This window comes from Erythrolamprus reginae, chromosome Z (genome assembly GCF_031021105.1).
Source record: "Erythrolamprus reginae isolate rEryReg1 chromosome Z, rEryReg1.hap1, whole genome shotgun sequence".
NCBI lineage: Eukaryota > Metazoa > Chordata > Lepidosauria > Squamata > Dipsadidae > Erythrolamprus > Erythrolamprus reginae.
The window spans coordinates 103,791,830-103,818,121 of record NC_091963.1 but is presented as its reverse complement, the minus strand read 5'-3'; the positions used below and the strand labels follow the sequence as shown (position 1 = coordinate 103,818,121).

Here is a 26,292-nt window from a genome sequence, read left to right as displayed (position 1 = left end):
TACTGAACCACCTCTACATGGAGCTCCCACATTGGGTTCCCAAACCATCTGGCAGGACCAGGCTCTTTTGAAACATCCAGAGGGCAGGAGCCACAGCAATGTGGCTCTTCTCCTGGATCCCGTCAGCTGAAAATCCTTGGCTGATAAGATTTACAGTAGGCCCCCTCTGCTGGCAAGGGTGGGGTAAGCCATGATTAAGATTAGCTGAAGAAAACATTTGTAGATGAATAATAAAAATAAATGTATTTATTTAATTCAAATGCTGTCCATCTCACCAATAAGGCGACTCTGGGCCCAGGCAATGGATTTCAGATTTTAGAAAGATTCCTAACCAGGATTAAGTTACTTGAGCAGAAAATAATGATCTAGGGAGGACTTTGCAGCTGATGAATCTGTAAACACTTTTCTTAACCAGCTACATAAGGCACATAACTATTCTTTTCTGCCCTGGCTTCTTTCCCAAATCTGTATGGTATTTATAGGGAGCTAAATGCTAGTTTCTAACAGCACCATTAGAATCGTGATTCAAAATTATAGATAGAAATAAGCTAAATATACAGAATTCTGGGACCTGTTTCCTGAAGAATAGATTACCAAGCTGGAGATAGAGATTCTTATAAGATACAATTATATACGTTTAAAAACTCAAGAAAAGCATTTTTCTGGCATCTATGTACATTTCTAACATGAGCAACCAGCTGGTATTTATTGTTCATAGATCTAACCTGGACCTAATATAATTGCTTTCAATTCTAAAAAAAAATATGACAACTGCTGGCACAGGCAAGGCAGAATACACAAACTACTTTCTGTGCCCGATCTCCTTTCTATCATTCATAGAATGCTTTACCTGATTAATTCAAGCTGGGACAACTCAAGATTAGCTTGAAAAATAGGTTTCTTTGTAAACAGTTCCCCAAGGATGCAACTAGGAAGAAAACAGAACAAGCTAAAACACCAATAGCATAATTTGGAGTATTTGCGGGGGAAGGGAGGGATGGCAAGCTTCTCTTGGCTCTCTAGGGATCTTACTGGTTATCTAGCAAATTGCCAGTGAAAGGTGCATGCAAAGGACCTATCTGCATTTACTGAGCAGCATTTCCCATTGCCTTGTGGAAGAGATAGATCTTCATATTTTCTGAAGAAAATTATTGCCATGAACAATATTTTAATTCATAAAAAAGAACAATAGAATATCTTAAATACAAAAACCTAAAGGTTTTTTTTTAGAAGTGAGCTCTTGTATGTGCTTGTGGCTATTGTCCAAGGAAACAGCAAAAAATTAGATTCATCATAGTTATTTAAGGCCAATCAAAACTAAATGGAATTTCAGCCACACTATGTTTAAAGCTTGAAGTATGAACCACTGCAGATTGTAGCCATAGGTTAACATCAGAAATCAAAGCATGGAAGAGTCACTGGCTTACCCACAGCTCCAGACATCTATAGCTGGTGTGTAACGCTCCTCGCCTAGAAGCAACTCTGGTGGTCGATACCATAATGTAATGACTTTATTGGTATATGGACGGCTAAGTGAGAAAACAATTATTAAAAATATTTAGGTTCAACAATTCTGTAAGAATCAATATAAACAGAAATATATTAGATAGTACAATCGACAGAATGACTATTGATTTTTAAGCCACTACAAATTCCATTCAAAGTCATCCACAAGTCTAGCCTCAAGCATTCATAATGAAAAGTTATCAAGATGCAATTGCAGAGATAAGAAATAAACTGTCTCAGAAAATCATTCGGTGTCAGGTGTTCAAGGAGGATATCTTCACTAATTAAACAAAGATAGGTCAATGCTTTCTCTTTGTTACATTATTAACAGAATTAGGAAAATCATTGCTTTTATTGTCAGGGATCTAAAATTCAAAGTAATTTGCTAATGGTTTCAACATGTTTAAAACTAGGGTGGATTATAAATTAACTATAAATTTAGTCATAAGTCCAAGGCATAACCAAGATTAGCAGCCAATAAATAGGCAAAGACCGTGTAATCAACTCCCTCACAAACATTACCGACTCAAAAAGAAGAGACAACAAAGATAACTTCTATATGCTTATTTGCAATTAAATTCAATAGGGTATATAAAGCAATCCATCCAGGTATATTATGTGTAAAATAGCTAGTCATTCCTATGCTCCTCTTAAACATCTTACCTTTCTTCTGAACTGTAAAGTCGGGCAAGACCAAAGTCTGCCAGCTTGATCTGCCCACTGCAAAAAATAATAATTGTGAACCTTTAGTAACAAAATTTTTCACAAAAGAGCAACATTGCATAAACAAGAATTACTAAATTTGCAGTATAAGTCACACTTTCAAGACACAGAAATCTCCTGCAAAAGAGATTGCCCACAAAATTATCCTACAAATTTATAAATATCACTCTATTTTTCAACCACAGAATCTATCTTATTAGAAGTTTGGGGACAGCAAGGATTCATGAAAATACATTTTCAAGTCATTCATCAGTTCTTTGACTCTCATCCACCCACCCGCATAATAGAAGGCTAAATATGCAGCAGGGGAGAATTACAAATGGTGAAGGAAGATAATAAATAGCCTCATAATTTTTAAAAATATAAAGACCAGATCCAATAACTGTGCTGAGGTCAACTGCCCTTGGCCTTTTCCCTCTGAATTATTTCCATAATGAGAACACAAATCCAATGGGAATCCAATATGTTTTAAAGAGTTCTCTGTGAGATCATATTCAAATATACAGTAATATATAAGGCAAATATTCATGATAAATCCTCCTTTGCTGTGAAAATTTATGTATGAAATCATATAGATGAACTAGATTTGATCTGGTGTCAACACAATAAGAAAGGTTCATGCATAAAGCATTCTGATAGAAAACTAGTAGGTTGGTTTTTTTAAAAAAATCTAGGCTCTCTCACCAAAAATGACTCTAGGTAGCATGATTGTTTAACAGAAATTGCAGCCAGCCTCTGCTATGTATGGCAAAACATATATACTGGTAACTCAAATGAACAAACAGTGGTGTATATAAAATAGATTTTTATATATAAAAATTTGATGGAATGATGGCAGTCAGATCTTCATTAGAAATGTGTTTCATGATACTGGTACATTAAATTTTTGCTTTCAAATTATTACCAGAGCAGGCAAAAGAATACAGAATAAAACATCTTCTTCATATCTCAAGAAAGATAAGAATACAATGGACATTTTAAAAATACACTGGATAGAACATCTAATTAATGGAATATAAAATAAATTTGCATCATTACCTGTTATTTAACAAGATGTTGGAACATTTGATATCTCGATGAAGAAAGTTTTTTTTGTGACAATAGTCCAGTCCCTCCATCAATTGTTTCATGAATGATTTGATATGGTCCTCCGAGAAATGCACCAACCCGGATTCCAGCAATCCCATGAGGTCATGGTCCATATATTCAAATACAAGATAAAAGGCACCTACCAGAAGATTAAAAAGACAAACACCACTATTTTTATTTAAGAATTAAACATATGAAGATTTATCACATCAAACATTAAGCACCTCCTATTTGGAATGTTCTAAAGTAGATTATGCCATAAGTGTTTTGAACTCTTAAATAAGTGCTTGGCCTTATTGCCATGCATTCAAAGGCCCAATTTGGGTTAGTATCAGGGGATGTTTTATTTTGGGGAAAACAGAGTATCTAAATTGTAAAGAAATTTTAAATCCAAAGATTAGCAATATTCCTACCCTTATCTATTATTAAAGAACCTGATTATCTTACACAGCATAGAGCTCCGATCAAAATTTCACAAAAGATCCTCAAGATAAATAGGAAGCTTCTTACCCAGACCACTGACCTTCTGACACTCTAGACCAAATTAAAATATACCTCCTCATAATAGTTTTCTTTTTATGTACATAGAATGTTTATTACTGCTAAATAAGCCAGGTAATTTGAAATGCAGGTCATAATCTCAAAATCTACTGTATTTTTCAGAGTATAAGATGCACCGGAGTATAAGACGCACCTAGATTTTAGAGGTGAAAAACAAGGAAAAAAGTATTCTGAACCAAATTGTGTAGTAATATATTATTTAATAAAATAGCAGTGTAGCAGAATACCTTTTACAAACATGTACACTTTTTACAACCATGTAACTTTTTACAAACTTCAAACTTGACAGCTTGAAGACTTGTGGACTTCAACTCCCAGAATTCCTTCTCCAGTCAGGTTAGCTCAAGAATGGGAGTTGAAACCCACAAGTATTAAAATTGCCAACTTTGAAGACCTTTGCACCCCTAATCTCTAACCCAGGGGTCTTTAAACTTGACAGCTTTAAGATTAGTGGACTTCAACTCCCAGAATTCCTCCTCCAGTCTTCGGAGAGGGGTGGCATATAAATTTAATAAATAAATAATAATTAGTAGGCAAACCAGCCCCGTTTATGCGAAAACAGGCAATTTTTCAACCAGTGTTTTTCTCGCAAAAAATAGCAGAATCTGGGAAGCCTGTAAGGAGCTTCAGGGTGCTGGCAAAAATGCTCCATTTTTTGTGAAAAAAACGGGTCATTTTTCTCCTGGTTTTTTTTTCTTCACAAAAATGAAGGCATTTTTGCCTTCCCCCATTCCCAGGAGCTCTCTGCAAGCTCCCCAGACCCTTTGCCCACCCCATTTTTGCAAAGAAACAGGAGTTTTGCCATCCCCTAGCACCCAAGAGTTCTCTGCAGGTGGGGGCGGGCAGCGATGGGCCACCATTCCCAGTGCTATCGGAATGGGCTGGGAGCATGGGAGCACATGCACAGAAGCCAAATCTCACGCGAGGATGCACGTGCATGAGATTTCCGGGGGGTTTTGGATTCCCACATGTGCAGAAGCAAAAAGGCTCAAAGCCCAGCCAAAATAAGGTGACAGTTACCCGTCTGCCCTGCCACTCCATTTACGGTGGCTCCACCATGAGCAGCCTGAAGAGCAGAGAGCAGGCCATGTGGTCGGAGCTCAGGCAGGCCGCTGCCACTCTAGGCGCCACAATGAGATTCGGCTGTGTATGTGCTGCAACCGGAATCTCACGTGAATGTCCTTCTGGCAGTGAGATTTAGGCAAAAAATGCCAATTTCTTTGCTTCTCTGAATGGAAGCAAAAAAAAAAAAGGTAATTTTTACCAAAATTATGCTGGTTGTGCATGCCCAGCAGTAATGGAGCTACATGCGCAGCTTCATTTCTGCTACTGGAGCAGCATTCCCCCTGTTCCGGGTGGGACCCATCCCTGGGGCCAGATCTTCCGAACAGCATTTTGGGGGGGGGGGGGGGGGGACTTTTTTTGACAATGAGTACCTTTGTCCTTCTTGAAATCCAGTGCATCTTGTTTGTCTGTAACAATTTCCTTCATGTTGACAACACTCCGATGAATCAACTGTCTGAGAATCTTGATTTCACGGATAGCTGTAATAGGGAAGCCTTCCTTTTCATTGTCCAACCTAACTTTTTTCAAAGCTACCAATTCACCTGTGAAATACAGGACACAGCAAATTATAAAAGTAATAATGGTCAAACAAAATAAGAGAAACAAAAAATACGATCCTCCTTAAACATGTTCCTGTTTGTCACTTATCTGAGTAGACAGTGTCAACATAACTGGTCTGCGATTCAGGACCAACTGTTTATTTATTTATTAGACTTGCACGCCGCCCCTTTCCAAAGACTATTCAGTTACAACAGACTTGGGGAAAATAAATTACTTACAAGCTGTCCTCAAAACCATGAAAGCCTTCCACACCCACATCCCCTGAGGTCACATGATCATAATTCAGGCACTTGGCATTTTTGTCAGTTCCCAGCAAAAAAAAAAGTCCATGTAAAATTTATAGGTAATTTGTTATTTTTCATTTAATTATTATTATTGTATTATAAAAACAGTTAAAATCTAGTCTAGTAAGAATTGCCTTGACTTACAATTGCAATAACTTTTGACCAAAATCCCAATCCAAATTGCAATTGTATGTCAAGAATTATCTATACAATGAATTTTTTTTATCAGAGCAACATTAGGATATTAGGATATTTCAGAACTTTTCTTCATTTCTATACTTTAATCCCATAATCCCATAATAATCCCATAATTAATCCCATAATTAATCCCATAATAGATATTTTGAATTACTTGCCACTGAGATTAAGAGGGCAACGAGTCTACCTTCTTCAATTCATTCTTAGAAACTGTTACTGTTTACAAACTCTACTTACAGCTACAATTACTATATTTTTCGGAGTATAAGACACACCAGAGTATAAAATGCACCTTAGTTTTATGGGAGGAAAACAAGTGAAAAATTCTGCTTCTGCCTCCCAACAAACAGTACAGACGATATGCACTGTTTGCTATGCATTTCTGTGTATGTATGCCTGACCCATAGAAATAGGAAAGAATTGGAGAAATGTACAATATGGCAGTATATTAATGCTAGTTTTCTTAAATGTAGCTATACTAACTCCTCCCAATTATTTAAATGGATCTACTCCATTGTGTGTGTGTGTGAGAGAGAGAGAGAGAGAGAGACAGAGAGAGAAAGAGAGATGTCCGTATGTGTATTATTATTGGAGGAGGTGAGGGAGACTGTCTGATAGGGATGGCATGATGACATTCCTTGCAAGGTTTGGAGAGACCAGCAGCTGAGGACAACACTGTCCCAGGCCTCTCAGGCAATGGGGGAGGTGGCCAAACTTGACAGATCTGTCTATCCTTACAGGCATGGGGAGGATTGGCTATAGAAAGTGATGGTGAGAGGCAGATCCTCTCTGATGAGGAACAGCTGCCTCTCTCACTAAATCTGAGGTCACAGAGCAGAGCAGAGGCAAACTCAAAGGAGATCTAAGAGGCTGCTTAGGAGGTCACCCCACCACTTCTCACAAGGAACACATGGCATAGGTTGACTTAAAGAGAAGCTGGGGGAGATTGTCTTTGTCAGGAACAATTGTTTGCTTTGCCTTACACACCTCTAGCTTGGGGCGGGGGGGGGGGGAAGAAACCTCAGCCTTGACTTATTTCAGCTTGTGTCTTGCCTTATGCCCTTTGCCTTCTGGATCTGCCTTGCCCCGTGGACTTGTTTGTGAACCTTGCCCTGTGAGCTTGCACCTAGTCCTTTGGATTTCCTCTGTGCATTTCCAAATTGGTTCTGTTGTTTACTGGCTTAAGCTCAGAAAAGAAAATGTAAAATAATCCATGTTTTTATACTCACCTGTATCCTTGTCCTTGGCTTTGTACACTTGTCCATATGTTCCCTCACCAATAATACCAATAATATCAAATTTGTCCACACAACGCTTTCCCCAATCACTTTCTGTTTGTCTCCTTTCACCATAACGAGGGCAACAGATTCTGGAAGAGAGGGGAGAGAAGCAAAGAGAAGAATTGTTAAAATGTGTAATTCTTAGTCAAAACTCTTTCATAAATGTTTCTGATCATCCTACTCGGGTCTGCATGTATGTATAGATATAGATATATAAAGTGTATATCAGAAATACTGTGATACCTAATATATTTATTTATTTATATGGAAACAAAGCTCTAGCTAAATCCTTATGTCATTTTATTTTCAAGAATATTTCCAAGATTTATGTGGAACCCAATGTGTTAATAGAAATACAAATCATATTTGAAAGCAATGCTTTGCAATATTCTTAACTCTTATTTTATTTTAAATTACAGATTATAAAATAAAAACTAGATAGACATGAAGTCAGACAGATTCTAAGGAAGATGTTGTGGGATACACTGGCTATCCGACAACATGGATATCAAGCCGAGAATCAAATTTTATCTTCCATGCACTATGAACAATCTACATTTTAAAATTCCCTAATTTTTCACTTCTATCCATTTCAAAATGGATTGTATTTGACTTGGAAACACAAGTGTTATTTACCAGTACTAATCAAAACTAAATCTAGTGTCATGCGAATGAACTTATATTAGCTTTACCATATGTCAAGGCACAGGATTAAAGCTGGTCTATTGACTACCCAATTTTATTATTTTTTGCCAATCCTCAATGTTATCCTACAGCAGTGATGGCAAACCTTTTTTCCCTTGGGTGCTGAAAATGTGTGCACGCGCATTATCGCGCCTGCAGGAGTGCCTACAACCGTAACTCAATGCCTGGGGAGGGCGAAAATTGCTCCCCCTGTCCACCCAGAGGCCCTCTGGAGGCTAGAAACAGCCTGTTTCCCAACTTCTCGTGGCCCCAGTAGGCCTGTTTTTCACTCTCACCAGGCTCCAAAGACTTCCCTAGAGCTTGGGGAGGACAAAAATGCCTTCTACATCTCCCCTGGGGCCCCCAGAAGCCAAAAATTCCCTCCCAGAGCCTCCATGCAAGCTGAAAATCAGCTGGCTGGTGCACACATGCTTGCTGGAGCTGAATTAGGGCAACGGCTTGCATGCTGACAGATATGGCTCTGCATGCCACCTATGGCACTGTGCGCTGGGTTCGCCATCACTGTCCTACAAAAATAAAGCACTTTGAACAACTGTCATCAGAGTATATTTAATTCTTACTTTGGTCTCTTTCTCAATGATTGCTGAGGTGGTGTGGCTGCCTTTGGTTCTGGAGACTCCGGTGGTGAAGGGTCTCCACCAAGAAGCTCTGGAGGAAGTGGGAGGTCAGTAAGCAAATGTCGTGGTCTCTGTTCTTTCTCTTTCTTCGGAGGCTTCAGAGGAACAATCTCCTTTGGACTAAAGCACCAGAGAAAAATGTTATGAACTATTCAGAAGCTGATCATGGTTTCACATCTTCAAGGTTTAATACAGATGGATATAATTCAGCTGCTACAATTATAACATTACTGATAGAAATATCTAGAGGAAATCAATGTAACCAAAGTTTGCACCATTTTATCATTGAAGTTCAGTACCTGATATATAGCTGAAATTTCAAAATTCTGGAATTTAGAAAATGTGCCCTTTTTAAAGCAATGGAAGAAAAAAAAATAAAAGAACACAATCATTAATTTAACTAAATTGAAATCAATTTTTCCCTCCTTTTTACTTATTTCTTCCTCCATACTTACCATACTACTCAAACATCATTGCTTGAAAGGATCTGTGAACTCCAGGCCAGGGTTAACTATATTTTTTCATTATAGCAGCTATCTGCTCCTTTTATCTACTAAGATTTGACTAACTTTATTAATGTTGAAGTGAGGAATTGAAAATATTCCCATGATTTGCAATGGCAAAACATCCTTAGATTACTACAAATACATAGAAAACTGTGCACATGGAAAATTTATACTAACTACAGTTTTGTAAATGAACACTTTAAAACAAAACTAGTACTCGTCGTTCATTCTTTTACACTCCTGGATATTACGATGTACTGCCTCTGCAATTATTAGTTATGGCAATAATGCTATATGCTGACTGACATGTGGAAAATTAGCAATATTATATCAATGATGTCCAACTCTACCAGCAAAAATGTAACAAAACTCTCTTAATAACTTTCTTTATACACTTTCAACAGGCCTGCCAAACAGAGGACAGTACAAACACACTAGAGAATTAAAAGTTTGCTAGATTTAAAATTAGGAAAATTTGTTTTCCTGGAAATCAAGCCAGTTAGAATCTGAAAAACTGATGGTCTCTGAAGTATTCAACCTGGCTGAAAAAGTTATTTGTTCTGCACAGTTCTGCTGCATAATTCTCAAGATGGTATTCTGTTGATTAGTGGATAGAATTGCTATTTTTTTTAAAGATGGAAATTTAGTTGCCTAGGTTCTGTGTCATATTCCATCACAACGCTTAAGAAACAATAGGCATTAAATCCAAATATTAGAAATTGACCATGCCTCTTTTCCTCCAACAATTTATTACTATTTTTTCTACAGTGTCTTTCTTCCAAAGAACTTTTGAAGCAAAAAATAAAAATTATTTTAAGCAATATTTCTAAAATAATAGTAATAGTACATAAACCAGATACAAATTTCTGTATGGAATTACTTTAAGTTCATCAGGCAGAATCCAGTCATGTCGCACCATTCATGATCTCAAAGAAATATAAAAATCCAGTTATGCATCCCCAGATATCTAGATATTATGCTATCACTATGATACTTATTATAGCATGATGAATATTAGAGTCTCAATTAAAAGAAAAAAAAATGGAAATAGTGTAGAACTATAATCTGGCTGAGAAAAACCAAGTCACAGGCACAGCAAATCTTGGTCCATCATCCTCTGTGTGTGAAAGGAGATACTGTACATGAAAACAGAGTAATATGTCCAGCAAGAGGAAAAATGATGACAGCAACCAAGATGGCCAAGTTATACTTTACCACCACCACCACCACCAAAAATAAATATCTGATTTAAGATCATCCATCCTGTCTTCGAATATAGAAATCAGATACTGGTGTAACAAAACAAATCAATACAAATTGGCTCTTTAGGGGAAACAATGGGTCAAAAAGCACATTTCACACCCTTTTAAAAATTCTCTAGTCATGAATTCAAAACTATGTTCATAAAAAGCACTGCAAAGTAAGCGTGAACCCTGAAAACAACAAATAGGATTAGCAACCAAATTGTTCACATCTAAAATTATCCTCACCAGCAATATCTATCAAAAATTTTAGATAAAGCCCTCTCCTAGCAAATTATCCAAGTTATTTTCTATTGAGATGCATCTTTTGTATCCTGCAAGAAATTCCCATTCCTGTCCAAATTACTAGAAATTCAAGGTGTCATAGGCAGCAAACAGGTTACGACTCGTGCAAATTATATTGACTGCAGAATTTACTGTACCAGCTCATATACCAAATCTTTGCATCGGAACTGAGTTAAATGAGCAATACATTACACTGACAAGTCTTTGTAGAATAGCAGTGTCTTCAAACCTTACCTTTCTAACTCTTCTTCCCCAGGCAAGATTGGTGGCAAAGGGAGTGGAGGCAATGTTGATGTTTTCAGATGAGGAACAGCTATGGTCACAGAACCATGACCCTTTGAGGAAGATTGAATGGTGGACTGGGAGTTAGCCTGAGAAGTCAAGGATGTTTTAGAAAGGGCAGAAAATGACCGAGAAACTAAAGCAGGGCTCTGAATGATAGATGACTGGGCAGAGGACAGAGGGGGAACAACCGGCAATGGAGGCAAAGGGGGCAATGGTGGAGGAATTGGAGGAGGTGGGGATGATGTTGGTAAAGGAGGGAGTGACTTTACAGAAGGCAAAGGAGGTTGGACCTCTTGCTCAGATGTCTCTATTTGTTTGGGAGTTACAGTTTCCTCCTTGACTGTAACAAATTTCATATTTTTTGTTCCCACAGTTTTTGACTCTTTAACCAAAGCAAGACGTTTCTTTTCAGAATTTTCTACTGTCTTTGTTTTGGCAGGCTCAGGAGTTGTTTTCACCTCTGCACTGTGTTGTATAGTATTTACCATCACCAGATCAGGAGGACATTTTTCAGGCTTAGCCTTTTTTGCCTTCCTGACATCCATTATAGACTCTTTTACTTCAACTAAATTATTTTCTTTTTTAGATGAGCTAGATGAGTCCTTGGTCTCCTTTGCATCACTTTTTGCTGCAGCTGCTGCAGCTGCAGCCCTCTCCTTTTTCTTCCTACTCAGCTCAGCTCCTAAACTGGAAGTCAGTGGTAGCCGAGCAGGTGAAATACTGGAATGGCGACTGCGAGACCCAGTTCTCTGCTTTTTGTTATGAGATGAAGAATGCCTCGAATAAGTGGGACTTCGGCTTCGGGATTTCATGGGCTTCCTGTGAAAATAAAATAGGATAAATCAAAATCCAAAAACATCTCAACTACCATATTATAAAAATCAAAACCAAGAAGTTAGCTCAATATTTTGTGTTCTCTATTTCTATTACACAATGGTTTTTTTGAGATTACAAAATATGTGAACATAGCCACTGCAGTTTGTAAACCATGTTTAAATGCTACATGAACCCAGCTAACTTATTCATTACACCATGGTTAAAATAAGCCATGGTTTAGCCATTTCAGAACCCACACTATTTATAGATTTCAACCGTGACCCTTAAAGCTTCAGTACATTCCTCAATTTGCTACAGGTTTCTTTGCTTTCTTCTTGGACTCACCTTATGTGCATAGGCTTAAACTGCACCTTCCACTTATGTATCACACAATGTAGCAATCTTTATAGTACCAGTTTAAAATAAAAAGGGTCAAATAATTTAAGCCTGGATATATTTAGATCTTTTGCTTGGAATCTGGAAACCATGATATATCACTGTTTGCATGTGTAAAAACAAGGATATATACTCCCCGCACAAAACAAGACAGACATTTTAAATATGTACTGTGAAGGTTTTTTTTAAAGTGTTCTAGCTGAAAGAGAGATGGGAGGGATGGAACCAGAGCTGCCTTTGCTTGGGTCAGCAGTGTTTTCAAGTTTATTTATGTATTTATTTATTCTATTTTTTATGCCTCCCTTTTCCTTAGACTCAGGGCGGCTTACAACAAAGTTGCACTTCACCACATTGGTGGTTACTCTCCCAAGATTCCCTTAAATGTTCTGTGTAATCAGAAAGCCTCTTCTTTCCCACCAAGAGGACTGAGAGTTCAATGGAAACTCACTTTATATGTACCGGTACTTTATAAAAATAGTCTAGCACAGCAGTCCCCAAACTTGGCAATTTGAAGATTTGGGGACTTCAACTCCCAGAATTCTCCAGCCAGCATAACTTCTCCAGCTATGCTGGCTGGAGAATTCTGGGAGTTGAAGTCCACAAGTCTTAAAGTTGTTAAATTTGAAAACTCTGATCTAGTACGTAAGAAAGCATTCCCAGCCACAGAAGATTGTTCCATGACTGTGAACCAGTCACTTTTTTTTTTAGTCCAATCTAAGACACAAAGTTTTATGATTAAAAAAATAATAAGAGGAAGAGTGTTATATGCTTTATCTACAGCTTCTAAAAAGTTATAATTAAAAATTAAAAAATTAAAAGAACTGGTAAGACCAAAACCAAGTGTCAGAAATCCATACACTGGTTCTGTTTTTCCTATTCCTTCCCCGGCATTGAGCTGTCCCAGTTTTAACATTACTGGACAAAACTGTTCTGAGAATCAGATTTTAGCAGATTAGTAATCTTATCTAAATCTTTCCTAATACCAAACACTCCAACAAAGCACAAAGATTTGAAAGCAATTTCTGTAGTTAATTATAGGAAGCTGAGACTATATGTAATCCTGAGGTCTAAGAGAAGTACTTCAGGTCTTTGCAGTATAGGTTACTAATCTAAAATTTAGAAAATACAGTAAGCTCGAAATGTGAATGTTACCTGCCTCCTTACTTTTTTAAATCAGTGAAATATATTTAAAGCTGTACCTTTATTTTATTATTTCATTGTTTTCAGATTATTTAAAAATTACCAGAAAGGAAACATGTAGTTATGGATGAACTTAGGAGTGCCTAGTAATATCTGAATTTAGTTGTTTGCAGACCTTTCATTACCCAAGCAGGTAACATCATCAGTGCTACAAAGTGTGGAGTTTGGTCTCTGTTTATATATTGTTTATATTTAAACATTTTAGCTTTTTTACGCCTTTAATATGTTGATTTTAGCACAATCAAAACTACTGAAGACTTGTAAACAATAGTTTCTAGAAATCCTGTGGTCTGGCTTATTACATATGCAAGATTTTACAAACAGTTGTCTATGACAGGCAATATTGATTAAGCTCAAAGATAAATGAAGCCATGAAAGAGGCCACAAACAGCAGTTAGTAGTCCACAAAGCCAATAACGGTAACAAAATAAACATGAGAAAAGAACGTCCCCTGTCCATACTTTGCACTCAACCTTAGGCCAATTATTTCAATTTTCTTTCGCATTTTGGATAAGCTATCAATGTCATTATTTGCTATTTTAGATAGTTTAAAGTATTTTCACGGCTTTCAATATGAGCCGAGGTGGCACAGTGGGTAGAGTGTAATAGTGCAGGCCACTAAAGCTGACTGCTAGATCTGCAGATCAGCGTTCAAATCTCATCACTGGCTCAAGGTTGACTCAGCCTTCCATCCTTCCGAGGTGGGTAAAATGAGGGCCTGGATTGTGGAGGCAATATGCTGGCTGTTAAAAAGTGCTATTACTAACATGTTGCAAGCTGCCCTGAGTTTAAGAAGGGCGGCATTAAAAAAATCAAACAAACAAACAAACAAATAAATAGAAAGAGCTAGCTGTACTCTTGGGGGTAGTAAACTCATATTTACATATGTTATTGTGAAAATATAAGGGCAGATTTCTATCAAGAGCAATGGGGAATATTCTTTCTTGAATGAATAACATTCAAGTTAATTTCTTAAATGTAACTAACTGAAAGCAGGATTCTCTCCTTGCAATGGTTTTGTCATTATCAGAAAACACCAATTATCTACAGGAATTCAATAATAATAATAATAATAAGAGTTGTTTTGACTGAAAGATGCTTACTCCCATGTAATGCACTCACTGGCTGAGTTCACACATCACACTATAGTGCTTGTTTTAAAAGCTATGTTGGCCTAATTTTACCACAATGTGCAGACCACAATACTGGATTCACCCAGTACAGTAAATCATAACCCAAACCACAAAGTTAAGTGACATGTGAGCCAAACACAAATAAATATTAAGTATGCTTCAGGACACACTTCCAGGTAAGGCAACATATAGCAGTTTCTTGTTCTCCATATACTCCAAAAGAACACTCACAGATTTAGTTTATGGTCACTCATTCATAGCACACAACTTGTACGTCCTCCTTGCTTTCAATCTGAGTTTTCCAAATAGGTATGATTAAAGCACACAACCTACATATTATTGGTCAATAGCTGGGAAATAATTAGGCACATACACATATTACTTTTATCTGAATATAGAGGCACAAGAGGTTTTTTGAAATACAGAGAGACTCAGTGAATTTAAAATAAGAGTGAATTTTTACTGGTTACATGAACATTTGCTCTTATACACACTCATACACAATTACCCAAGTTTTCCTCAACTAGGCTGATGAGCACTAACTAGAGCCAGAGGGACAGAACTCAAAGAGTGAGTGGATTTTAGGATCCCTTTTAGCCCTCCCAAAATCCCTCTTTGTTGATTCACAAGTCTGGTAGCTGTAGATCAGATGGCAGCATGCTCCATGTACTCAGGCTCAACTTCCTTTGATTGCATTTCTTTCCTTTAGACTTGGTTCCTTCTTAACTCCCTCCTTTTAAAGGGATCTGTTAGACAAGATTCCTGGCTTATGTCTTCCCTGTTTATGTGTCTTCTTCATCTTTATCTATGGCAGCTTCGACCTACTCTCACAATACCCCCCAAAATTCAGGTCACCAAAATGTACCAATAAATCTGCAACAAAATCCTTTACAGGATATTTAAGCTCTAGTGACCCATATCCCATTCTCCAAACTTCAAGTTAGTAGTCTGCCAATCCCTGGTTATTAAGGAATACAACCTGAGAATTAGCTCTTGAACTCACTATAGATATCTCATTTCATAGTGTATTGTACTAAACATTGTAAGAAGCCATTCCATTAATATAGCCAGTTTGGAGGAATGACATCTTTTTAGAGGAAGGGTATCTGTTTTTATAGAAGACTCTAGTGGAAAAAGTGAGTTTAAATGGTTTAAAAGTTTCAGAACCCAACATACTTAGGTGAATAGGGAAAAGAGTTGGCAAACTAGAACACCACACAAAGCTTTCTAAGCTTATAAAATTAAATAAAAGAGAATATAAAAATGAACAGGAATGAGATGCCTCCTTGCTGTTTCACAAATTTAAAAATACAATACTGTTTGTTTCACTCAAGCCTATTTACTCAACATATAATAAAGACTCAACCAAGTCACTTTTATAAGTTTTCTAAACTTATGAAAGTAAGTTTTTTGATTACAAGATGTTTACACATATTAACCAATCCTTTCCCAATAGACATGGAGATGCTTTCCTAAAATTTGGCCCATAATTAGCAGGAAACAACAACTACATTTATCCTACATTATTTAAAAGTAATTGCCAAGAGTTGAAGTACCAACCATGTTTACAAAAGGAACAAAAAGTATTCAAAATGTAGCCAACCAAATATAGGGTTCATCATTGTTCCTTTCATACTTAGTGGGAAGCTTATCTAGTAATAATTGTTTCACAACATTTCCTCTATATAAAATGCCTTATGTTAATGATATAGTATCTCTCATGTTCATTAAATATCTCATTATAGAGAGGAGAATGGAGTTGTGAAAAACACACTTCATGAAGACCATCCAGAATTCACAACAGGAAGAGAATTCTGTGAATAGTCAAAGCAATATGATAAGATTCTTGTTTAATACTGCCAAAGTGCTAGCGACTTCTCCGAAAATACTCCCACTTCAATGTCAACATTCTTCATTAAAAATGTTAACAAGAAATTACAGAAATCTATTCATGGAAATGTTAACTATGTAATCCCCAGTGATAACAAGTTTTTATTATAAAGAGCAAGTAATACCTTCCAAAGTATTAGCAAAATGAAATCTCAATTTGCTAAATAAGAAAGTTCCTTGCAACACTGGTTTACATATATTTAGTAAGCCCATTTTCTGTCTCCTCTTCCAGTTTTTTAATTTTATAAAAACTGAAAAGCCATGATATGTATCATGAGAATGGATTAAAATTGCAGTTTTAGTTTTCAGAAATTTCTGTCATTTATACTACACTTGACTACAGCAAAATGAAAGCAATTAACAGTAAATCTTGGCAGCTGGTTCTCAGTTACACACCTGATACAGAAGCTATCCATTTGCAATAACTATGTAATGTCATCCATCTTTAATGATCTATATTTCATGCTGATCAATTATTTGATCATTCATTCTAGTTTGCCAAGTTTTGAGGGCTTGACAAATTAAACCAAAAATATGTTGAAAAACATGCAAGACTAGTGCTCAATGGCACTGAGTTTTCATATTCTATGTTTCTATTTCATATCATGGTTTAGCATGATATCCCTTTGTTCAGATACTGGCTGACCTGGATTCTTTTCAACTTATTCTCCAATAAGATAGATAGTATTACTTAGGATACAATAATATTGGAAGACTGAAAAATAAGTGTGTTACACTCAAACTCCATGCTCACCAGCATATGCATCTTAAAATAATATAGTAATATCAATAGCATTTAGACTTATATACTGCTTCACAGTGCTTTACAGCCCTCTCTAAGCGGTTTACAGAGAGTAAGCATATTGCCTCCAACAAATGGGTCCTCATTTTACCAACCTTAGAAGGATGGAAGGCTGAGTCAACCTTGAGCCTACTGAGATTCAATCTGCCATACTGGCAGCCAGTGATCAGCAGAAGTAGCTTGTATTACTGCACTCTAACCACTGCACCACCGAGACTCTAATAATCCAATATATAGGGCCACATTAGCACCCTAATGAATCAGAGGAATATAAAACATTTTGTTTTAAGAGACAATAACAACAATTCTGAGACATTATCCCCTTTAGTTACATTATTCTTAGGATACTCAACAATTCTGATTTAAGTATGAAGTCCGGTACCTGGAAACAGGACTACGACTCAGAGACCGTTTGGAAACAAAAGGACTGCTGGAGCGCCTTCGATTGAATGGGCTGGGAGATCTTCCACTGTATGATCCGCTTCCTCTTTCATAGCTGGATGAACGCCTCCTGTTGTATGGACTGACCGACCGCTGTCTCTTGCCATAAGGGCTGGGAGAACGCATACTGGATTGGTAGGCAACAGGTTCCTTATATGGAGGGCTGACTGATGGTCTTCGTGAGGATACACTAGGACTCTTCTTATATGAATCATAGTTACTGGATGTATGTGAACGTGGAGGGCTGTTGTCATAGTCCTGTGAATACGATGCTCCTGAGGGACTGTCATCTTGCTTGGGACTATCTGACCACTTTCGATGTGGACTTCTGGATTTCCGCTTTGGACTGTCCAATGATTTGTAACTTTTGGGGGCATCTCTTTTCCGATGACTTTTACTGTGATCCTTGTGACCAGATTTTGCCTCCCGTTCTTTTCTAGACTTCTCCTTATGCAGTTTGGCTGAGCGGGACTCTTTGCTACTGCTCTTGAATGATTTAGATGAGTGGTCATCATTCTCCTCATGTAGCCTTTTGGAAGTACCAGATAGTCTATCCTTACTAGAACTCAACTTGCCTGAGGACTCTTGGTTTCTGTCCATTCTTTTCTCCTTGTCTCCCAGCTTACTTTTTATTAATTCACGGACACGCCTATGTTGATGATGACGATGTCTATGGAGTCGATCACTCCTGTCTGATGTCCCTTTCCTCTCATCATTTTCTCTACGTTCCAACTTGAGGACTGCTTCATCTGAGAAAGTGTCAGAATCAGAGCTGATATCGTCATATTCTACCAATGGCTTGATCATGCTGCCAAGAGGTGCTCCTCCTTCTTGAGTCCCCAACGGCGAATCTTTGGAATGCCTGGATCTGTGTCTTTTATGCTTGGAGAGTCGATGTCTTTCTCTGCTGTTTGAGCTCCCACTGCTGGACACTGCATCTTGATGCAAAGACCCCCCACCTCCTGTATCCTTCTTGCCCCCATGTCTCTCTGGGTTTGGCATTCCTTCTCCACTGTGCTTGAAAAGAGGGAGGAATCCTCCAAAAAGCCTAAATTCTACTCTACAAGCCCCACTCCCTACCACAGAAGGGCTACTTTTTCTTTTGTTACCTATATCCTACATTCAACCCACTCTTGTCTCCTTACTGGGATAAATGGAGTTGCTCTAAAAATACCTGATTCTGCAAACACATCCAGAATGTTGTAAGATAAGGCTGCCTCAGAAATAAATCTGAAACTGAGTCGAGCCTCGAGGAAATCAACTTATCAAAATATCCTCTGATCTTACACTTCGCAGGTAGGAAGGAAAGAGATGTTTTAAATCCTGAGTAAGCACCTGCTCTTCCTTAACTCCAAGTCTAAATTAACTCCTACTTTTAGGGTATTAATTGCTCAAAAGGGTTCATTAATGGGGTAAAAACACGCCAAAAAAGAGACCCATCCCAGTTTGTAAATAGGTAAGAAGCCGAATTTTACAAACGCAAAAAGGAGAGGGAAAAAAAGTTCCGGAGATTAGTCTCTTCAAGATGTTTTAAAAAACGGGACCCTTAAGAGGAGTCTCTCAAAGTATTTAAGCAGCGGACTGCCTGGGGTCAAGGTTGCCTTGCCACTAAGTAAAAGTCCCACCTCCCTACGAAATGAAAGCGGGGCTGAATATATTTGCTACCTCCTTAACTTCCTGAGGGGCTGACTGAATACACTTCCAGCCCGCCCCGGGGCCTCGCTCGCTAAGCAAATCCCGGAGGCCCGTGTCCAACCCAAGAGCCTCTACTAAGAGGGCAAACCCGCTTCCTCGACCTGAATCTCTAGTTAGTTCCTCCCCAAGTCAAGATTCCCATCTTTTTTTTACCTACTTCCCAGACCGAAACGGCGCTGTTTCCAGATGGGTGGGGGAGGGGGGAGGGAAGAGGAAGGCAGGAAAGTGAGGAGGGAAGGTTAGCCACCAGTTCTCGCGAGAACACGAAAAAATAATCGCCCACGTTGCCGTCCTCTGAGCCGCCGACGCCGTGGCTTCTTTCGGTCTACCTCGGAGGTTCCTTTCCCCCAACTCCCCTCTACCTGCTCCTATTTCTACAAATACCGCGAGAGCACGCCCGCGTGCGTGCGCGTACACTTGTTCTCACGCAGGCGCAAGCGTTCCCGCACAGCCCGAGCTCCGCGAAGTCTCGCGACGTCTGCCTGGAGATCAGGGATGGGACGGAGGTTATCCCGGTTTCTGACCTGCTGGGGGGGCGGGTGTTAGACGAGGTTTACTGCCATGTTCTCGCGGGATCTTGGCTTATTTTTCCTCCCTCAAAGCGTGGATAGCCTAAACACTAACTGCGTTATTAATTAAACTTTTGTTTAATTAAAAACCTACAAGACCGAAAAAAGAAGAGGGAGTTTGCTTTCCGGGACTCATTTTTCCTCCCAACGAAGGGGGTGGTAGTTGTTGAATCATACCTTATCTGTGTTAATAATAGTAATAATATATAATACAATATAAATAAATATTATTATTATTTTATATATGTGTGTGTGTGTGTGTATATACATAAAATAATAATCAAACAATATTACAATGAAACAAATCTATTATTGAAAACAACGTTGTAACGCTTTTATGCGATCCTAGACCATTCTAATTTCGTCTTGTAAATATATTAAACTATCACAAGGCAGTTGTCGATATTTGTTATTTTTTCATAAAAGCGTGATGAATCCCCCCCGAGAATAAGAACAAATTGATTTAGAAATGACGCCCGTCCCATGCCTTTTCTCTCAATACATGCTTATTAAACAACTTGGAAACGACAGTCAGATGTGTGGGGGGCGGGCGGAAATGACACTTTATGAAAAGGCATTCTGTACTTGAAAACAACGGGGGGGGGGAGCTGCCATCTACTATAGAGGTTTAAGGCAGTCGTTCCTTCAACGAGGAATTCGATAGCGTAGGCAGGGGAAAGGGGAGAGACACACAGATTTCAAGTCTCGCGAGAATTACCTGCTCTTACGTTGGCTGCCGCACGGGATTATCGCACGACTTCCTGCTCTCCATTTATCATGTTTCGAGCCCGGAAAGGAGGAGGAGGAGGAACAGGAGGCTGCGTGGGCTGGACCAGCCCCTTTCACACCAAGGGAGAGGGCCTGGTTGGCTGGGGCAGCTCTATATGAGGGAAAGCAGCAGGGTCGCTTACTCCCTTTCCCCCCACCATCATCGGAGGGATGAAGGCAGTTCAGGGCAACACCGAGGGTGAGTGATGGGGCTTCGGGCTGCAAAAAAGCGCTTGCTCACCGCCTCCGTGGCAGAATCTTTAGAGATGCAGAGATATAACTTACACCCATATGCTGCCCCATCGTGCTTTACAGCCCTCTCTAAACGGTTTACATACCCAGCATATTTCCCTCAACAATCTGGGACCTCATTTTACCGATCTTGGAAGGATGGGAGGCTGAGGCAGCCTTGAGCCTGGTGAGTGCCCAACCGCTGGCAGTCGGCGGTCCGCAGAATTAGCTTCCAAGTGTAGGAATCAAGAAGGTCCTCTGATCAGATGGAAGATCCATTTAGGAAGTGTTCAGAAGGGAGTTGTCGATGCGATGCTGGCAATCGAAATAACCGTGGAAGAGGGATTTCAGAAAGATAGGCGAGTCCTGGGATATTTTGACAATTTCGGATAGCGCTCCGAGAGGGTCCTTTTGTAGATTTCGTTTGATAGCACTTAAAAAAAATGGCCATGAGCGCCAGCCTGAGGGCAACTGCTGAAAAGACAGTTGGGTGACACATTAACAGCCATTGCCCTGATGAGGCCTCGACTAGAATGTGGCATCCATTTTGGGGCAATACTGTACATTCAAAAGGACAGTGACAAAGCAAGCTTGAAGAAGGCTGTCAAGGTAGTTCAGGGTCTAGACCAAAGTTTTATGAAAGAAGTATTAGAGAATCTGTTTATGTTTACCTTAAACATTACTTAGGGGAGATGGGAAAACAGTCTACAAATATTTGAATTGCCATGGAGAAAAAAGAGCAGACTTATTTATTGTCTAAGAAGGCAGACCCAGAATCAATTTTAAATTTGCAAGGAAGGGGTTCAGAATACATATCAGGAGAAATTCCTGACTTTCTCATGAAGTGAGTAGACAGTAGTCCTGTTTCAGATATGGTGCAATTAAACAAGGGTCAGGCTAGATAATTTCACTTCTAACACTATGTATTATTATTATTATTATATAATAATAATAATAATAATAAATATTTGATTTGTATGCCGCCCTTCTCCGAGGATTTGGGGTGGTTCACAACATATCAAAAGTACAAAACGGTATACAATACATCTCAAAAAATCCAGTTAATATAACTAAAGAACTTAAAAACTCTAATTTAAAAAGCATCCATCACCATTCACCCTGTAAATACACTAAGCACTTGTTGGTCAGGGGGCTAGGATCTAATGGCCCCAAGCCTGGCGGCATAGATAGGTCTTTAAACTTTTTCAGAAGGCAAGGAGAGTGGGTGCAGTGCGAATCTCCAGGTGGGGGGAGCTGATTCCAGAGGGCCAGGCCCTCACAGAGAAGGCTGTTCCCTTGGGCCCCGCCAAACAACATTGTCTGGTTGAGGGGGCCAACTCTGTGGAGGAAGGGGAGGCCTAAGGAGGCCAACTCTGGGACCTGACCGGGCGCTGGGTTTCGTGCAGCAGAAGGTGGACTTGGAGGGATTTGTAGGTCATAACCCATACTTTGAACTGTGTCCGGAAACTAATCGGCAGCCAGTGCAGTCCGCGGAGTGATGGTGAAATATGGGCATGCCTTGGAAAGCCCATAACCGCTCGCGTGGCTGCATTTTAGTGATACACTAAGTCAATCTAAGAATTAGAATGTAGAATTCTAGCAGAAACTGAACATCCCATGACTGTTTGGCATCTTTTCAAAAGTATTTTTCTTATCTAAAAAGAAACAAAATGGACAAAAAAGCAATGGGAGCAAGAGCTTCCCTTATGGGAAGCTGCCAAGGAGTGCCAAATATCACAATCACAGCCATATGTTTCCTAATGCAATTGATTTGAAGATCCTTTAAATTTCAGTCATATGGGAACAATGGTGCTGGATTTTGTGCACATTCTTTAATGGATTTTAGGTACTTAATTAAAAAAAATTGCACTATGATGGAACTATTTTGAAATTGAACGTCACAGAGTTTTAGTATATAGAAAAGATGATAGATAAACAGTTCTACAGCTACAAGGGTTGGCCAGAAAGTAATGCACCACATTTTTTCTTCCATAATTATTTATTGAACACAATGAAACTTACACATAAGAATGGTGTTTCTTCTACACTCCCCAATTTTCCATGTAATCTCTGTCCTGTTCTATGGCCTTTCTCCAGCGAGACACAAGGGTGTGTAAACCCTATCGGTATCACTTCTTGTTCTGGTCAGCCATTTCTGCACTGTGCAAATCACCTCTTTGCCTTCCTCAAAATGTCTTCTGCGAATGACATCCTTTAATGGCCCAAACAAGTGGAAGTCAGGTAGCTAGGTCAGGGCTGTAGGGTGGATGGGGTAACAATCACTTATAAAACTTTTGTACCTCCCAAATCTTAACAGTTCGGGGCAGCTCACAGCAATCAAATAAATTATAATCAGTTAAAACATAACAATAAAAGATGACAGGTGTTATGAAGCCAAAGCATTGGAGAAGATTAAAGATAAATTATACATGACTTATGATTTTGCTTATAGAATCAGAGAAACTGAATAAGATGAATTCCCTTCTGGAAAGACTTCATGTCAAGTTTAATCCCAACAGTAGACCTTGGACAGAAACCATGAAGCTGGTTAGACAAGTTATGGTAAGAGTTAAAAGACTTTAAAGTAACATATTCTGTTAGACGTTTGCTATTGCCCCCTGTGTATAAATATAACATATTTTAGAACATATCTAAATAAAATTTGGCAGACATGGAAAGTAGCCAAGAAATTGTCTTATTGAACAATTGTTTCACACCTTAGGAAATATTGATTAGAATTAACTATTGTCACAATTCTGTACCTATAGAACATATATGTTTATTAAGTTTATTAATATCTTATTTGTTGTTTTCCTTTCATTTTATTATTAAATGTGACATGAAATATTTTTCCTATTTCTTTTGAATGTAGGAAAAACGAATTGTCATGAATTCTGGAGGTCACCAGAATCTTATCACTTGCTTAGAAACTTTGCAGAAGGCTTTAAAAGGTTAGTGGTTGTGTCAAAAAGAAATAATCACTGGTTTATAGGAATTGGCATTAAGAACATTTTAAATGCTTTGTTTACCACATTTATTCAAAAGAAACTCACAATACCCTGTTTCCCTAAAAATAAGGTCCAGTCTTATTTTCTTTTAGGCTTGAAAATAAGCACTCGGACTTATTTTGGGGGAGGGTTTTTTTTTTTTTTTTTTTTTTTTTTGAGGTGCAGAAAGCCATGTGGCACACTGCCGCCTCTCCCCAGCAGCTGCTGCTTGAGAAAAGGACAATTCTAGAAGATTTTGAGAAGTTTGTGGTTATGGTAGAAGGAAACTGCAGCCTGTCCCTTCAAGCAATCGGATGTCTGCGTGTATGACAGAGATAGAGAGAGACAAAGATGATGGAAAGGAGTAATAGGAATGGCATGCAACACAGTTTGAAACTATCGCACTGCTGAAGGCTCGAAATGAAGCTGTTTTGCGAATGGCAGGAAAAAAATTTTTTTATCCAATTCTTATCCCGCCCTTCTCTTTAGACTCAGGGAGGCTTACAACATGTTAGCAATAGCACTTTTTTAACAAAGCCAGTATATTGCCCTCACAATCCGGGTCCTGCCTATCATCCTTTCCTCAAGTTCCGCACAAACTGAGGAAAGGATAACAGGCAGAAAGTCTCCCTCCCCATTTTCCTGCCATTTGTCAAAAAGCTTCTGTTCCAAGCCTTCAGCATTGCAATCCTGGCATCAACTGACATTTGATCACTTGAAAGGGACAGGTTGTGCCTGGAGAGGAGAAACGAGAGGAAATTGTGGCCCACGCTTGCTCAGCTAATCCACAGCCTTGATGGATGGAACAGCCATGAGGTGACAGGGGAAGGGAAGGGCTGCCTCCTGTGCTGGCTATACCCATCCCTGTAGCTTATTTTGTGGCTGGGATATATATTAGGTCCAACTCAAAAAGTCAGGCTAGGGCTTATTTTCATGGTGATATTTTGGGGGGAAACACAGCATTAACTGACTCTCTTTTTGTATAACAATATTTTTATATAATATATCTAAGGACTTATCGGTTGATTGTAAATCTGATGGGCATGATGATTTACTGCAATCTGTATCTTTATGGTTTATTTGGTTAATCAGTGTTGTGATTCAGTCTGAGGCTCCTCAGGGAACGGCTGGAACTCTGCTGGCTCCATGCTCAGAGGGGGAGGACGAGGAACAGGAGGAGGAGGAGGACCAGGCAGACGGGGAAGAGGAATGTCAGGACGAGGAGGAGGGAGAACAGCCTGAGACCCCCGGGGGGGAGCTCTCCCCAGCGAGTAGCCTAGAATCATTAGATGAGAACGCACAAGCCATCATCGATATGAGGCAGAGAAGGGCAGCACAACGAAGGGGACAATTAGCCAGGTATTTCCATCCCTAATAGGCAACAGCTGGGTTTGGGTGTGGTTCTCCCCAGAAAGGTTGAAAAGGCAGGCCCGCCCTTCCTGTATTGTGGAGAGTTATCTTTTGGGAGTCCTGTGACCTTGCTTCGATCCTTGGCGTCTCTGATTCTGGCTTGTAGCCTCGAAGGCTGAAAACTTGGGGGAGGCGTGGGTTTTATTATCTACAGTGGTGTGTGTGCCAGCAAGAAGCCTGTTGTATTGTCTGGCCGTCGTGACTCTTCTGTGAAGCTTCATAGCATTCCAGTTTGTAAGAACAGTTTTTGTTATCTGTGTTTGTTTTCAAAGATATAAAATGACTTTGTTTTTTACCAGCGTGTCTGGCTACTCTTTTTAGTTGGTGTTGACGTCTGGGGGAACCCAAACAGAACAATCAGCAGGCATATTTATAAAATGCCACATTCCTAATATATCAGTGCTTTTAATGCATCTTTGTACATGGATTTGGGAACAAGCAGTAGTGTTTTTTTCCTTTTCTCTCCATTCAGAACCAGCAAACAGTTGCAGAGGCATGTTTGGTTTCTCTTGCTTCTGTGCCTTCTATCAGTTAGAATTTCAGCTAGCTAATAGGTGCAAAGTTAAGCCTCTGACCCCAGCTCTATCCTGATAGCACAGCTAGAGAAGGAGTTAAAGACTTTTTGCAACAAGAAGCGTAGTTTTAACATATAAAACTATTTTTCTTTTGTTTGGGATTGGAAAGAAAGTTTTATTTTAATGCTTGGCCAACAACTTCAGAGAGCTGTAGTAGGGTAATTCTCCAAATCTTGTTTGAGGAAATAGATTTAGTTGCAATGAAGCGTATTAATTGAACACTGTTTCCTGACTTGTTAAAATGGGGAAGTTGATTTATAATGATACATATCAACATCAATGAAGTCAATATGCAGCATACAGTGAGGTATAATAAATTAAAATGCTTAAAACAAGATGTTAAATTTCGATACTTGTGTCAGATATACAAAAGTCCCTTTGTTACATTTCTCTGGTTTTCTTCCAACAATTCTGGCTATTTGCATGTGGATAAGGAGAGAGGCAGCCCAGAA

General features: G+C 38.9%; 2 protein-coding genes across 4 annotated transcripts in view; one reads left to right on the top strand and one right to left on the bottom strand.

Moving 5' to 3' along the window:
• The window catches only part of CDK12 (cyclin dependent kinase 12), a 32,174-nt gene extending 12,481 nt beyond the window's left edge, over positions 1-19,693 (bottom strand). Inside the window, 9 exon segments of the mRNA XM_070728977.1 lie at positions 851-928; positions 1,428-1,529; positions 2,170-2,226; positions 3,268-3,457; positions 5,316-5,486; positions 7,217-7,356; positions 8,533-8,709; positions 10,877-11,746; positions 17,547-19,693. Coding sequence (XP_070585078.1) covers positions 851-928; positions 1,428-1,529; positions 2,170-2,226; positions 3,268-3,457; positions 5,316-5,486; positions 7,217-7,356; positions 8,533-8,709; positions 10,877-11,746; positions 17,547-18,607 — 2,846 coding nt within the window. The 5' untranslated portion in view covers positions 18,608-19,693.
• Positions 19,694-20,653: 960 nt separating this feature from the next.
• Positions 20,654-26,292, top strand: part of MED1 (mediator complex subunit 1) — a 47,675-nt gene continuing 42,036 nt past the window's right edge. For 2 of the 3 annotated variants that reach the window (XM_070728973.1, XM_070728976.1), the window contains exons 1-3: positions 20,654-20,836; positions 23,321-23,430; positions 23,741-23,819. In XM_070728973.1, the coding sequence (XP_070585074.1) occupies positions 20,809-20,836; positions 23,321-23,430; positions 23,741-23,819 (217 nt within the window). In that variant the 5' untranslated portion in view covers positions 20,654-20,808. Of the gene's footprint in view, positions 20,837-23,320; positions 23,431-23,740; positions 23,820-25,190; positions 25,215-26,292 lie in introns of those variants that run through there. The other variant, XM_070728974.1, reaches the window with a different exon arrangement.